Source organism: Phoca vitulina, unplaced genomic scaffold (genome assembly GCF_004348235.1).
Source record: "Phoca vitulina isolate PV1807 unplaced genomic scaffold, GSC_HSeal_1.0 scaffold54, whole genome shotgun sequence".
NCBI classification, from domain to species: Eukaryota; Metazoa; Chordata; class Mammalia; order Carnivora; family Phocidae; genus Phoca; species Phoca vitulina.
Window position 1 is genome coordinate 7732039 of NW_022589757.1, and position 12846 is coordinate 7744884.

The 12846-nt window shown below is 36.1% G+C and overlaps 1 protein-coding gene across 2 annotated transcripts in view; it reads right to left on the bottom strand.

The window, feature by feature from the left end:
• Positions 1–202: 202 nt before the first annotated feature.
• Positions 203–12846, bottom strand: part of MPC2 (mitochondrial pyruvate carrier 2) — a 24495-nt gene continuing 11851 nt past the window's right edge. For both annotated transcript variants that reach the window (XM_032389428.1, XM_032389427.1), the window contains 3 exons: positions 5194–5278; positions 4584–4695; positions 203–415 (listed from right to left, as the gene is read on the bottom strand). In XM_032389428.1, coding sequence (XP_032245319.1) covers positions 379–415; positions 4584–4695; positions 5194–5278 — 234 coding nt within the window. In that variant the 3' untranslated portion in view covers positions 203–378. The remainder of the gene's footprint in view (positions 416–4583; positions 4696–5193; positions 5279–12846) is intronic.

The window sequence follows — 12846 nt, forward strand, 5'->3', positions numbered from 1 at the left end:
CGATTTCCTTTTACTTCTGGTGACTTCACCATCCTTCACTGTCCAACAGATTATTTAACCTTTCAACCATCTCTGGTAGACTAGAACAGAAAGAAGCCACGGGTCTGTAGGAGCAAGTATGATTTACAATGGGCAAATGGTAGAAAAAAATGTTATTCATAGCCATAGATAAGTTCCTTAAGTCACATATAAAGAAACACTATTATTAAAAGTTTGCTTTATTTTTCTGTTGAATCAAGTATTAGCCCCAGTTTACAGTTTTTTTATGCCTTCCAAACAGTAGCACAGTTAATATCACCTTATCAATAGCCAAATAATAAATCAAATTAGTCCCAGTGGGTATATCCACATCTAGATTGTTCGGGTGGTCAGGAACTCTTATTTGTTTGCTTTAGCTTTTAGTTCTTGGTTATATCTATAAAGGAAACAGAAAGAAAAATAATTATGAATCATAATAGATATATGTGTAATAAGAAGGGAATGGGATGTATATTCCATGTCTTCTTTCTCACTAGTCAAGAGGCTACATCATTGTAACTACAGTCTTCTCGGGGGCATGTAGGTAAAACAGGCAGAAGGGAAAGTGACTTAAGGATTTTATTTGCATCTGGCTTCCAACTGCCAAAGAGTTTTAACAACTTAACTGACACACAGTTTCTTATACAAAAGTATTACTTTGGTGAATATTTTCATTCTTCAATTATTTAAGGGCATAACAAACGTGAACATATATATAAAATTTAGCAAAACGTGGTCATCTAGAACTTTTTATTTTATACTCGCAGAACATCTTTCCTAAGAATAAAATAAATTGGGAATGGGATCCTGTCTAATCATTAAAAATAAAATATACTTTTGTGAGGCAGGCAGATTACTGGGTTATTAGCAGTTTGTAAACACTGGGTTAGCAGGAGAGTAAAGCTAAGGCCTGTTTTTTAAATTCTCATTTATCTAAAGAAGAATTAACCACAAAGCCATAGAGTCTTTCCCTTCTACAATACCCTGAGCTTCATTTACTGTTCTTCCCAGATTACAAGAGTGGACAATAATATAAGCACAAAAAGTAACTTATTCCATGAAGTCTACCATACCTCCCAGATTTCTCAAAAGGTTCTGATTTCAATACCCAACAGTGTTTTTCTAAATGCTCCAGAGTCCAACATTTATATTTTTAACTAAATCTCCCAATCTGCTATTGTGACTGAAAGGTGCCAAAAATCCTTTTGTCAAACTGTATCTGAGTTTTTGCTCTAGAAATAGTTCTGAATGTTGCACTTAGCCTTTTCTTAGCTCTACTACTGAGTTAATATAAAGTTAAAATGAAATGGTGGATGAGAAAAATACTTGTGAATAAAATCACTGTACAAATCAAAGTTTATATTGATATAAGTAAGCTCTAAAAATGCTGGTCAGACATCAGACATACTATAGAATGAGTTATTTATTCATCCATCCCATCTGTGCTAGATGATTATGAAAGGATTAAATTATAAACATAGGGATAGTAAAGATGAATAAAATGAGGATATACTATACTCTGCAGAATAGAATGCCTTCTGAAAGGAAGGTAAATTATAACTGAATATTTTCTATTTCTTTATTGAGATCATTTATTTTTTTCAGCCAAAGAGCATTGTTTCGTAATTTAGAAAGGTTCTATGGTTCAAACAAAGGCAGAGCCTTCATCTAAGATGAGCTCACTCCAGAGTGTTAGCCAGTCACTGACAAATAATGTCAACTACTGAGTGCAGGCAAACTTTGGAAACATTGTGGGTTCAGTTCCAGACCACCACAATAAAAGCAAGTATCATGATAAAGCAAGCAAATGAACATTTTGGTGTCCCGGTGCATATAAACGTTATGTTTACACTATACTATAGTCTATTGAGTGTGCAATAACATTATGTCTAGAAAAAAAGTACATACCTTAATTTAAAAATACTGCTAAAAATTGCTAACCATCATCTACGCTTTCAGTGAGTCGTAATCTTTTTGCTGGTGGAGGGTCTTGCCTCAATGTTGATGGCTGCTGACTGATCAGGGTGATGGTTGCTGAAGGTTGGGGTGGCTGTGGCAGTTTCTTAAAACAGGACAATAAGGAACTTGCCACAAAAAGAAATTGACTCTTTCTTTTACAAATGATTTCTCCATAGCATACGATGCATTGATAGCATTTTACCCCACAGTAGAACTTCTTTCAAAATTGGAATCAATCCTCTCAAACGCTGCCTCTGCATTATCAACTAAGTTTATGTAATATTCTGAATTTTTTTGTCATCATTTCAAAAGTCTTCACACCATCTTCACCAGGAGTAGATCCATCTCAAGAAACACTTTCTTTGCTCATCTAAAAGAATCAACTCCTCATCCGTTTAAGTTTGATCCTGAGATTGTGGCAATTCAGTCCCATCTTCAGGCTCCACTTCTCATGCTTAGTTCTCTTGCTCTTTCCAACCCATCTGCAGTTACTTCCTCTACTGAGGTCTTGAACCCCTCAACGTCATCCATGAGGGTTGGAATCAACTCCTTCCGAACTCCTGTTAATGTTGATATTTTGACCTCTTCCCATGAATCACAAATGTTCCTAATGGCATTTAAAATGGGGAATCCTTTCCAGAAGGTTTTCAATTTACTTTGACCAGATCCATCAGAGGAATCACAATCAATGGCAACTATGGCCTTACAAAATGTATTTCTTAAATAAGAAGACTTGAAAATTGAAACAACTCCTTGAACCTTGGGCTGCAGAATGGATGCTGGGTTAGCAGGCATGAAAACAACACTAATCTTGGTGTACCTCTCCACCAGAACTCTTGGTCATGAGGTACATTGTCAATGAGCAGAAATATTTTGAAAGGAACCTTTTTTCCCCCAGCAGTGAGTCTCAACAGTGCGTTTAAAATATTCAGTAAGCCATATTGTAAACAGATGTGCTATCATACAGGCTTTGTTGTTCCATTTACAGAGCACAAGGAGAATAGATTTAGTATTATTGTTAAGGTCTTTAGGATTTTCAGAATGGTAAATGAGCACTGGTTTCAACTTAAAGTGAGCAGCCACATTAGCTTCTAGCAAGAGAGTCAGCCTGTCCTTTGAAGCCTTAAAGCCAGGTATTGACTTCTCTAACTATGAAAGTCCTGGATGGCATCTTCTTCCAATATAAGGCTGTTTCACCTACACTGAAGATCTGTTGTTTACTGTAGCCACCTTCATTAACTAACTTGCTAGATCTTCTGGATAGATAGTTTCTACATCAGCACTCGCTGCTTCACTTTGCACTTTTATGTTATGGAGATGGCTTTTCCTTGAACCACATGAACCAACCTCTGCTGGCTTCAGACTTTTCTTGTGCAGCTTCATCATCTCTCTGAGCCTTCACAGAATTGAAGAGAGTGAGGGCCTTGCTCTGGATTGGGCTTAGGCTTAAAGGAACGTTGTGGCTGTTTGATCTTCTATCCAGATCACTAAAACTTTCTCCATATAAGTGATAGGTCATTTCACTTTCCTATCAATCATGTGTTCACTGGAGTAGCACTTTTAAGTTCCTTCAAGAACTTTCCTTTGCATTCACAACTTAGCTAAATGTTGAGCACAAGAGGCTACCTTTTGGCCTATCTCATTGGCTTTCAACATGTCTTCCTAACTAAACTTAATTATTTTTAGCTTTTGTTTTCAAGTAAGAGATATATGACTCTTTCCTTTCACTTGAACACTTAGAGGCCCACTGCAGGCTTATTAATTGGCCTATTTTTAATATTGCTGCATCTCAGGGAATAGGGAGATCTGAGGAAAGGGAGAGAGATGGGGGAATGGCCGGTCGGTGGTACAGTCAGAACACACACATTTATCAGTTAAGCTCATTGTCTTACGTGGGTGTGGTCTGTGGTGCTCCCCACCCCCCCAACAATGACAGTAGTGACATCAAAGATCACTCATCACAGATCACCATAACAAATATAATAATGACGAATTTTGAAATATGGTGAGAATTACCAAAAGGTGACACACAGACATGAAGGGAGCAAACGCTGTTAGAAAAATGGTGTCGACGGACTTGCCTGATGCAGGGGTGCCACAAACCCTCAATTTGTAAAAATGTGCAAGATCTGTGAAGCACAATGAAGTGAAGTGAAATAAAATAAGGAATGCCTGTACACAGTTATAAAAATTTCCAAATGCTCATGGAATGCTTTCTGACAAAACCAGTAACCTCCCTCTAAAGATCATTTCCAACACTACATAACCATACACATTTAGGTCCCACTTTATTATATATAATTGAAACTGAGTCATAAAAGGTTCACGGAGAAAATTACTTAGTATTTCATAAATTGTGTATGTTGTCTTAGAACAGATTCTATGAACAGGCTATATGTCTTGATAATACACAGACAAATTTAAAACCTAGGTAGCAAACATACTGTTTAACACTTTTAACTTAAACCCCCAGACTTTTCTAGAAATTTCTGCTTTAGGCATATCCCATCTTAGCATTATACATGAATCTTAAAAAAAAAAAAAGGCACTGCCATCTGGGTGGCTTCTGAGGCAGATTTTTCTTTTTACACCTTTGATAGGCTTACCTCCAAATACGAAAGAGCTGAGAAGCTCCTGCTGCCCCCACAAAGAAATTAACAGCAAAGAGACTCCAGTTTTTTGGGATAATTACAAGTGAGTATCTTGACCAAATAAACCCTGTTGAAACAAAATATTTTTTTTAAAAAGCATAGGTACTGCTGCAATATCTTTGAACATTCAGTATTAGAGTAAGATAATTATAAATAAGACCATGACAATATAATGTAGGATAAAGGAAAAGGAAATGCTATACTTTGAGTCTTTAATAAAGTTGCCATAATTCAGTGTTACACAAAATATTTAATTCTTACATCAACAGGGAATCTTTACAGGGCAAACGATTATTTTTTCCCACTTTTAAAAATAGGTTCATGGCAAAAACATAAAAAACAAAACCCATGAGGATACTTACTCACAGTAACCCTCTTCTGCCTTTTCTATCTATAATCTATAAAAATTTCCCAGAGAGAACACTGTTAATTCCTTTGTGTATGTGTGTGTGTGTTTGTGTGTGAGTAAGTGCTTCAAACATTAAACTGTTAAATAAATTGATGTAAAACAAACAAAAATATTGAATGTCCTAAATGAAACACAGAAAATATTCAATTAATTTACCTGTGGCCATCAAAACAGCAGATTGAGCTGTGCTGAGTTTCTCTGCAGGTCTGGCCATGTCAGCCAATCCAGCACACACCAACCCCTGGAAATACACATTAACACACAGCAAGAGAAATGGTATCATGAGTGTGCAGTAATAATTCTTAGTTTTAAATAAAACATAAAACTATTTCAGAGATTTCCACACGATAGTTGCTACAATTTTAGTATCCATGCAGTAAGGAAATGTATACATATCATCACAAAAAACTACAAAGAGTTCAGGAATGCTTTAGAATTTATGTTTTGCTAACCACATCAAACAGCCTCATATACTTGAAAATCAGTAGTGTATGTGTGTAGGTATCCTAACAAATGGTACTTTTTTCACATATGAAGTTATATATTCTTTATACATGTTGGAAACCACTGGTGTGGAGGATGCCTAAAAGCTACTTAAGGTAATTTGTATAGATTCCTCCTTTCATGTTTTTGTCAACATTAATTCTTTTTTTTTTCCTACAATGATGAGATATTACCTTTTTTATTCAGTTCAATTAGCTAACATAGAGTACATCAATAGTTATTTTTTGTTTGTTTGTTTAACATTAATTCTTTTTTAAAAGTAGAAGTATCAGGGGTCCCCGGGTGGCGCAGTCGGTTAAGCATCTGATTCTTGGTTTCGGCTCAGGTTGTGATCTCACGGTAGTGGGATCAAGCCCTGTGTCAGGCTCCTTACTCAGAGCGGACTCTGCTTGAGTTTCTCTCTCTTTCTCCCTCTGCCCACCCCCCCAACCCTGTGTTCTCATGCGTGTTCTCTCTCTCTGGAATAGATAGATAAATCTTTTAAAAAAAAAAAAGGTGGAAGTATCAGAAAAGCTCTGTTATAATTTTAGTTTTCGGGTTGCATAATTTTTCTTTAATGTCAAAGTATACAACATAGTCATTTCTTCTCTGCTGTGTTTTTAACACTGTTATATAACCATCCTACTAATACCTCTACCATTAGCATCACTCAGAAAGTTTAGTAATGAGTCTTCCTTCACTAGAGTATTAGTTATGCTGCTCTATTGCAGAGATGAGAATATGTAATAAAATGATTTTTATTGATGAAAAATTAAAATATACACAAAATAAGAGAGTAGTACAAAGAACCCCTACATACCCATCACCCAGAGTTAATAATTATTGAAATTTTGCCACATTTGCTTCACCTCCCTTCTTCCCTTTGTCCTTTAAGTATTTTAAATCAAATCCTAAATGTCATTAGAGAATATGTTTTTAAGAAATTATTTTTAGGTCTCACTGGGTTTCTAAAAGATGCTCTTACATGGAAAATATAAATCAGCAAAGGGTTTTGCTCCTAAGTAGAACATAGATGTACTTGTGAATGTATACACAAATTGAAACCGAATACAAAGGGTTTTGAATTAATAAAGTCAGCAGTACAATAAAGCTATGATTCTGATTTTAAAAGGGGCAAATGGTTATGCAAAGGAGTATAACCAGAGGTAAATTATGGCTAACACTATTTTGCCTCTTGTTAACTTTCACCCACAGTCCTGTGATTTTTCTCCCAAATGCTTCCTGATTATCCTTCCTACATTCTTCTTTTAGGTCCCAATGTGCATTTTCTCCACATCATATTTGTTCTACTTTTGCAGGGTAGAACACTGCCATTGAGAAGGGGAAGAAAGGGATTGATTTCTACTATTAATCTACTGGGTCCATGTATTATACACTGCACCTTGTTGGATAGATCTATGAACACTATGGGCTACATTCTAACATTTTTTTGGGAAGAAGTCAGTGGTCATGATTTTGTTCATGCTCACAGCATACACTTTATTTTTCTGGGACATGTTAGTAATTGTTCTCTCCCACGAAGGTCTTGAGCTCCCTTTCTCATGTTTCTAAAATATCCTTTTCTACTTCTACATCACTCTAACCTTATGTAAATTATCTTAGAAAATCTCACCAAATCTAATCTCTGTCACTTATTAGCTGTGTGACTTTGGTCAGATTACATAACACTTGCCTTAAATTCCTCATGTGTAAAATGAGAATATTAATAGCTATCCCTGCAAAACTGATGTATGATTAAATGAGATAATAGCACAGTGTCTGGAAAATATTATTAACAAGAACAAATAGTAGCTTATGTCTGTAGAGCAACAGAGAAAAAGGAATATTAGTTTTCTACCTTTTCCTGCATTACTAGCCTCAGGATAGGAGGCAGATGGGTCTGTGTTCCTTTTCATCTTTATTATGAACTTTATTGAAATAATAGAACTATATAGGTTCTATTCAGAGAATGTTTAGAGTAAACAGTAAGATTATGTAAAATACTCTCTAACATACAAAGAAACTACTAGTTAGATCCACAGCAACTATTTTAAAGGTGGTCATCTAAGTGTTTAAGAACACTTAACTTAATAGGCTGTGGAGTTAAACAATGTGAGCTTTCACATCCTGATGGGCCATTTACCATGACAGTATGTTTAGTTATCTAGCTCTTCGAACCTCAGTACCCTTATCTGGAAGATGGTAATAATATTTACTTCTCAGGGGGCGCCTGGGTGGCTCAGTTGGTTAAGCGACTGCCTTTGGGTCAGGTCATGATCCTGGAGTCCTGGGATCGAGTCCCGCATCGGGCTCCCTGCTCAGCAAGGAGTCTGCTTCTCCCTCTGACCCTCCTCCCTCTCATGCTCGCTCTATCTCATTCTCTCTCTCAAATAAATAAATAAAATCTTAAAAAAAAAAAATTTACTTCTCAGATTTTTTCTGGTGAAGATCAAATATGAGATAATGTATTAAATAACCTAATACAGTTTGGCATCTAGTAGACTCAAGTTAGCTCTCTATTAAAAATGTTAAAAAAATATTTTTCAAATTATCTGAAGCCCAGGATTGTGATTTTTTTTTTTTAAAGATTTTATTTATTTGACAGAGACAGAGAGAGCACAAGCAGGGGGAACAGCAGAGGGAGAGGGAGAAGTGGACTCCCCGCCAAGCAGGGAGCCTGATATGGGGCTCAATCCCAGGACCCTGAGATCATGACCTGAGCCGAAGGCAGACACTTAACCGACTGAGCCACCCAAGCACCCCAGGATTGTGATTTTTTTTTTAAAGATTTTATTTATTTGAGAGAGAGCAGAGAGAGAGAGAGAGCAAAAGGGGGGGGGGGGGCGGGCGTGACAGAGGGAGAGAGAAGCAGGCTGTCTACTGAGCAGGGAGCCCAACACAGGGCATGCTCCACTGACTAAGCCAGCCAGGTACCCCTAAAGTGAAAATTATACAGGATGCACTAGAATATAATTCATCCAAAGTAGAAAATGTAGAACTCAAAATAAGTGGATCCATACACAAATAAAAGCTTTAGCCTTACAGATGATTGGCAAGTGAATATATATTAAGTTAAAATAAAATATTTAAGGTATATAAGTATTGTTTTTTAGGATTATCCACTTTGACTTCAATGACGATTTGGTTTCAACAAAAGTGGCTAAGAAGGACTCCACTCCAGTTAAATGTCTGAATAAGTATAGTCTGAAATTCTTAATATAGAACATATGTGGCCTGGGGCAGCAACTGCTATGTGTCATGGATAGACTACCATAGATGAATTATTATCAAATGGTTTGGAATAATATGTACATAAAGTAAATACGTAACAAAAGAAGTCTCCTCACCAGAGAACAAGGCACAGTTTCTACTGCTATGCTGTCATCAGAAGACTATGCATGATTTCAATGTGAACTTAAAATAGATGTTTTTAAAGGAGACAGATACCCAACAAGGCACTTAAGAGTATGTCATACTGTCAATGTTTCAAAACACTGGTGGACCAGATCAAAGAAACACCAAAGTATTGATAAAACCAGTAAACTTCTAAGTTGTGGCAAATTTGAGGTCAAAGAGAACCCCCAAATTTGTTATAGAGTAAATAATTCTTATTCTTTTAATAATGGTGCTAGAAACAATAGTTAAGCAATCAATTACAATTTATAGACATATAATTACTATAAAATTTCCAGTGCTGATACAGAGAAGAGGAAAAAAATAATAATATACTTTCCATTAGTTTTTTTTTAAATCACACTAGTTTTGAATGTTTATTTTTGCTTTGATCCGCATTTTAATTAAATTAACAGACAACACATTTTAAACATTAAAGAAAGAAAAAGACACTCATACATCATACTAATGGGGTTTCTTATAGATGGACCATTAGTGGTAGGCACCAAAAATTTCAAGTGTTTTTTTTTAACCTGTCCCACTGACTTTTTAACCTGTCCCAACCTCAACTGTTCTATTTCTGCTCTGTAGGTATCACCATTTATGTTAAACATTTGCACAGTTTATAAAAATTATGTCATGGGCAACTGAGTTGGAGATTTTCCTTTCTCTGCTGGTATTCTTCATTATATATTTTGTCAGCTTCTCACAGAATCAGATTACTACAATCTCTATTACCATTTAAAAAGTGTCTGAAATTCCATTCTAGCCATGAGAATTAATATATAAACATATTTATTCAAAGTAAACACAAAATTAAGTGTGAAGTGGAATGAATAATAAAAATGAATCTTTAATAGTGTAGAATAATTTCAATCATGTCCCTTATGATTCTGAATCCCACTGTATTAAGGAAAGTAATTCATGTGAATGTATAATGTTTACAAACATAAGTAAAACAGCTTACAAGACAAACTTTGCTATTAAAGTCCACACTAAAATTCCAGACCCTAGAAGTCTTGTCCTGGGCCTCTTGTGAAGAGTCTCCCTATGAATTCATGGTGTTCTCCTACCAAACAGAAATGGGTACATGAGTGAACAATTTTCACTTCCTTAATGAGGAAGTGGAGTATAGATATATGGAGGTGGATTACCAAACTTCAATTCACACTCCTGGGAATAAATGTAGGATTACAATGGAATGATGGAATTTAGTGTACAGTTACATCGATGACTCTCATTCAGATACAGGGCAACAAAAACATAAATCAAATGTATATAATCCTTGTCTTTAGTAATTGAAAGTGAGTGCAAACTACTTACTAATTACTTACCAAGGCAAGAAAAAAATCAGAATGAAGTGCCAGGGAAGCACATGAAGTTAAGGCACCATATTTACAACTTCAGTGATTGGCACTTATTCTGAAAAGGGCTTAAAGACATGGGCGATAAAAAGCAGTACTATTGCCCCCTACTTCAATAAACTACGTAGTAGTTCTGAACATAGCTATTTATTTTTCGTGCTTTGCTTTCGGCCCTGAGAATAGCAGCTGCATTTTCTGGTAACATCCTGCATCTTTCCTTTCTTTTGGTGTTTGCCAACACACACAGTGGTAAAGGCTGTAAAAGATGCAAAACAGGACAATAAACATGCTGTGTCTGTGTAAGAAACAGTGCAAAATTGATGGCTGAACTGACATAGTACTGTCAGACCAAACTAAAGCTACTTTTGAACGTTTAGAGTGAGCAGAACCATTAAACATGATATGCTGAAACTTTTTTTTTTAACTGATGGGACGTTTTCTCAATATATTGTTAAAAAGAAAACCATAGGCCCAAAGTGGCATCACTTAGGCCAAGTCACTAATACCTAATGTAACCGCATTTTCAACTTCCGCCAGAAATGTAGTCCTAACGAGTCAGTTAGGAATTTTCTGGTCAGCACCAATGAGGTAATCAGTCACCTGGGCCCTCTCCCCATCCCTCAAACAAAGAGGAGATAATTCACCTACTAAGATCCCTTCTTTTGTCTCCAAATGAAGGTGACCTCACCTTGAAATAATCCTTTTTTTCTAAAAGTTTATGACTTCCTTGTCCTGCCTTTAAAAACTTTCTCTTTCAGTGGCCCTTGGGAGCTCCCCTCTACTTGCTAAACGGGATGCTGTCCCATTGATGAATCATTGATGTATGTATTAAATACAGCCAATTAGATCTTCAAATTTACTTGGTTGAATTTTGAGTTTTAACAATATAAATAATAATAATAAAAAGAACTGCTCTCTAGTTCTCTGTAAAACGTAGCTCCCAACCACTAGTCTACTCTAGTCATTTTATAGTTAAGGGGACAAAATGGCAGATTTAACTTGCCTAAGGTCATAAGATTGAGGGAGAGCCAATTCTAACATCCTCAACTACTTAGATTTTACAACTGAGTTTCTGAAATTGTTCTGACACTTTAAAGCAGTACATTTATGAAAATTAATATAGCGAACAACTCAACAACAAAAAACAACTCGATTAAAAAATGGATTAAGGGCCTGAACAGACATTTCTCCAAAGATATACAAATGGTCAATAAGCACATGAAAAGATTCTCAGCATAATTAATCACATTAGAAAATGCAAATCAAAACCACAATGAGCTACCACTTCTCACCCATTAAGATGGCTATTATAAAACAACAACAACAACAAAAGTAACAAGTGTTGGCGGGCGACGTGTAGAAACTGGAATCCTTGTGAATTGCCGGTGGGAGTGTAAAATAGCGCAGCCGCAGTGGAGTATAGCACAGTATAGTACAGGCCGTTGCTCCAAGTAATACTGATCCAACATTTCCACCTCTAGGTATATACCCCAAAGACCAGAAAGCAGGGACTGGAATAGATGTACGCCATTGCTCACAGCAGCATTATTCACAATGGCCAAAAGGTGGAAGCAACTCAAGTGTCCATCAACAAATGAATGGATATGCAAAATGTGGTATCTATACAATGGAATATTATTCATACTTAAAAAAAAAGGAAAATTTGACACTTGTCACAACATGGATAAACCCAGACGACACTGTGCTAAGTAAGCCAAGCACAAAAAGACAAATCCTGTACGATTCCACTTCTTTGGGGTACCTACAGTAGTAAAATTCATAGAGACAGAAAGTAGAACGGTGGTTGCCAAAGGCTGCGGGAGGGGAATGAGGAGTTGTTTAACTGGTAGAGTTTTAGTTTTGCAGGATAAAAGGAGTTCTGGCGATCGGTTGCACAACGGAATGTACTTAACACTAAAAAAATGGTTAAGATGGTAAATTTTATGTGTAGTTTACTACAATTAAAAAAAATTAAAAAGCCTACAGACCAGTACTTTTCAAATTTTAGAAGGCATGAGAATCACCTGGAGGGCTTATTAGAACACAAATTATTGGGCTCCATCCCCAGTTTCAGATTTTGTAAAACCGAGATGGAGGGCAAAAATCTGCATTTCTAACAAGTTCCCGGGCAATGCCAATGCAGCAGATCTGGGGATGACACTATGAGAAGCATTGCTATAGGCCCAAACTGGCCCTTTCAACATAAAATCAATAATTTGTTTTATTGTTTTCACAATTACCTCTTTTCAGCTAAATGAGAACTTCAGGAATGGAAACTCTGGTGTAAGGTAAAAAGCACTGATCTTGGAGTCAGAAGTCCTAGACTCTACCATTTACCAAATGTTAATACACACCCTTGGATAATTTTTTCTGTTTTTTTGAGACTAACTTTCCTTGCCTGTATTTTGATGTTGGTATCGTCAGCTCACATACTAAACAAATAAAAGTTAATCTGGGGGGGGTTCTAATTAGTTTAATGTTTGACTTAATCATAAAATCTTAGAATGAAGTTTCAGTTCCAAGGGCCCACAATTACAGGCTTTTTTTTTTTTTTTTTTAAGATTTTTTT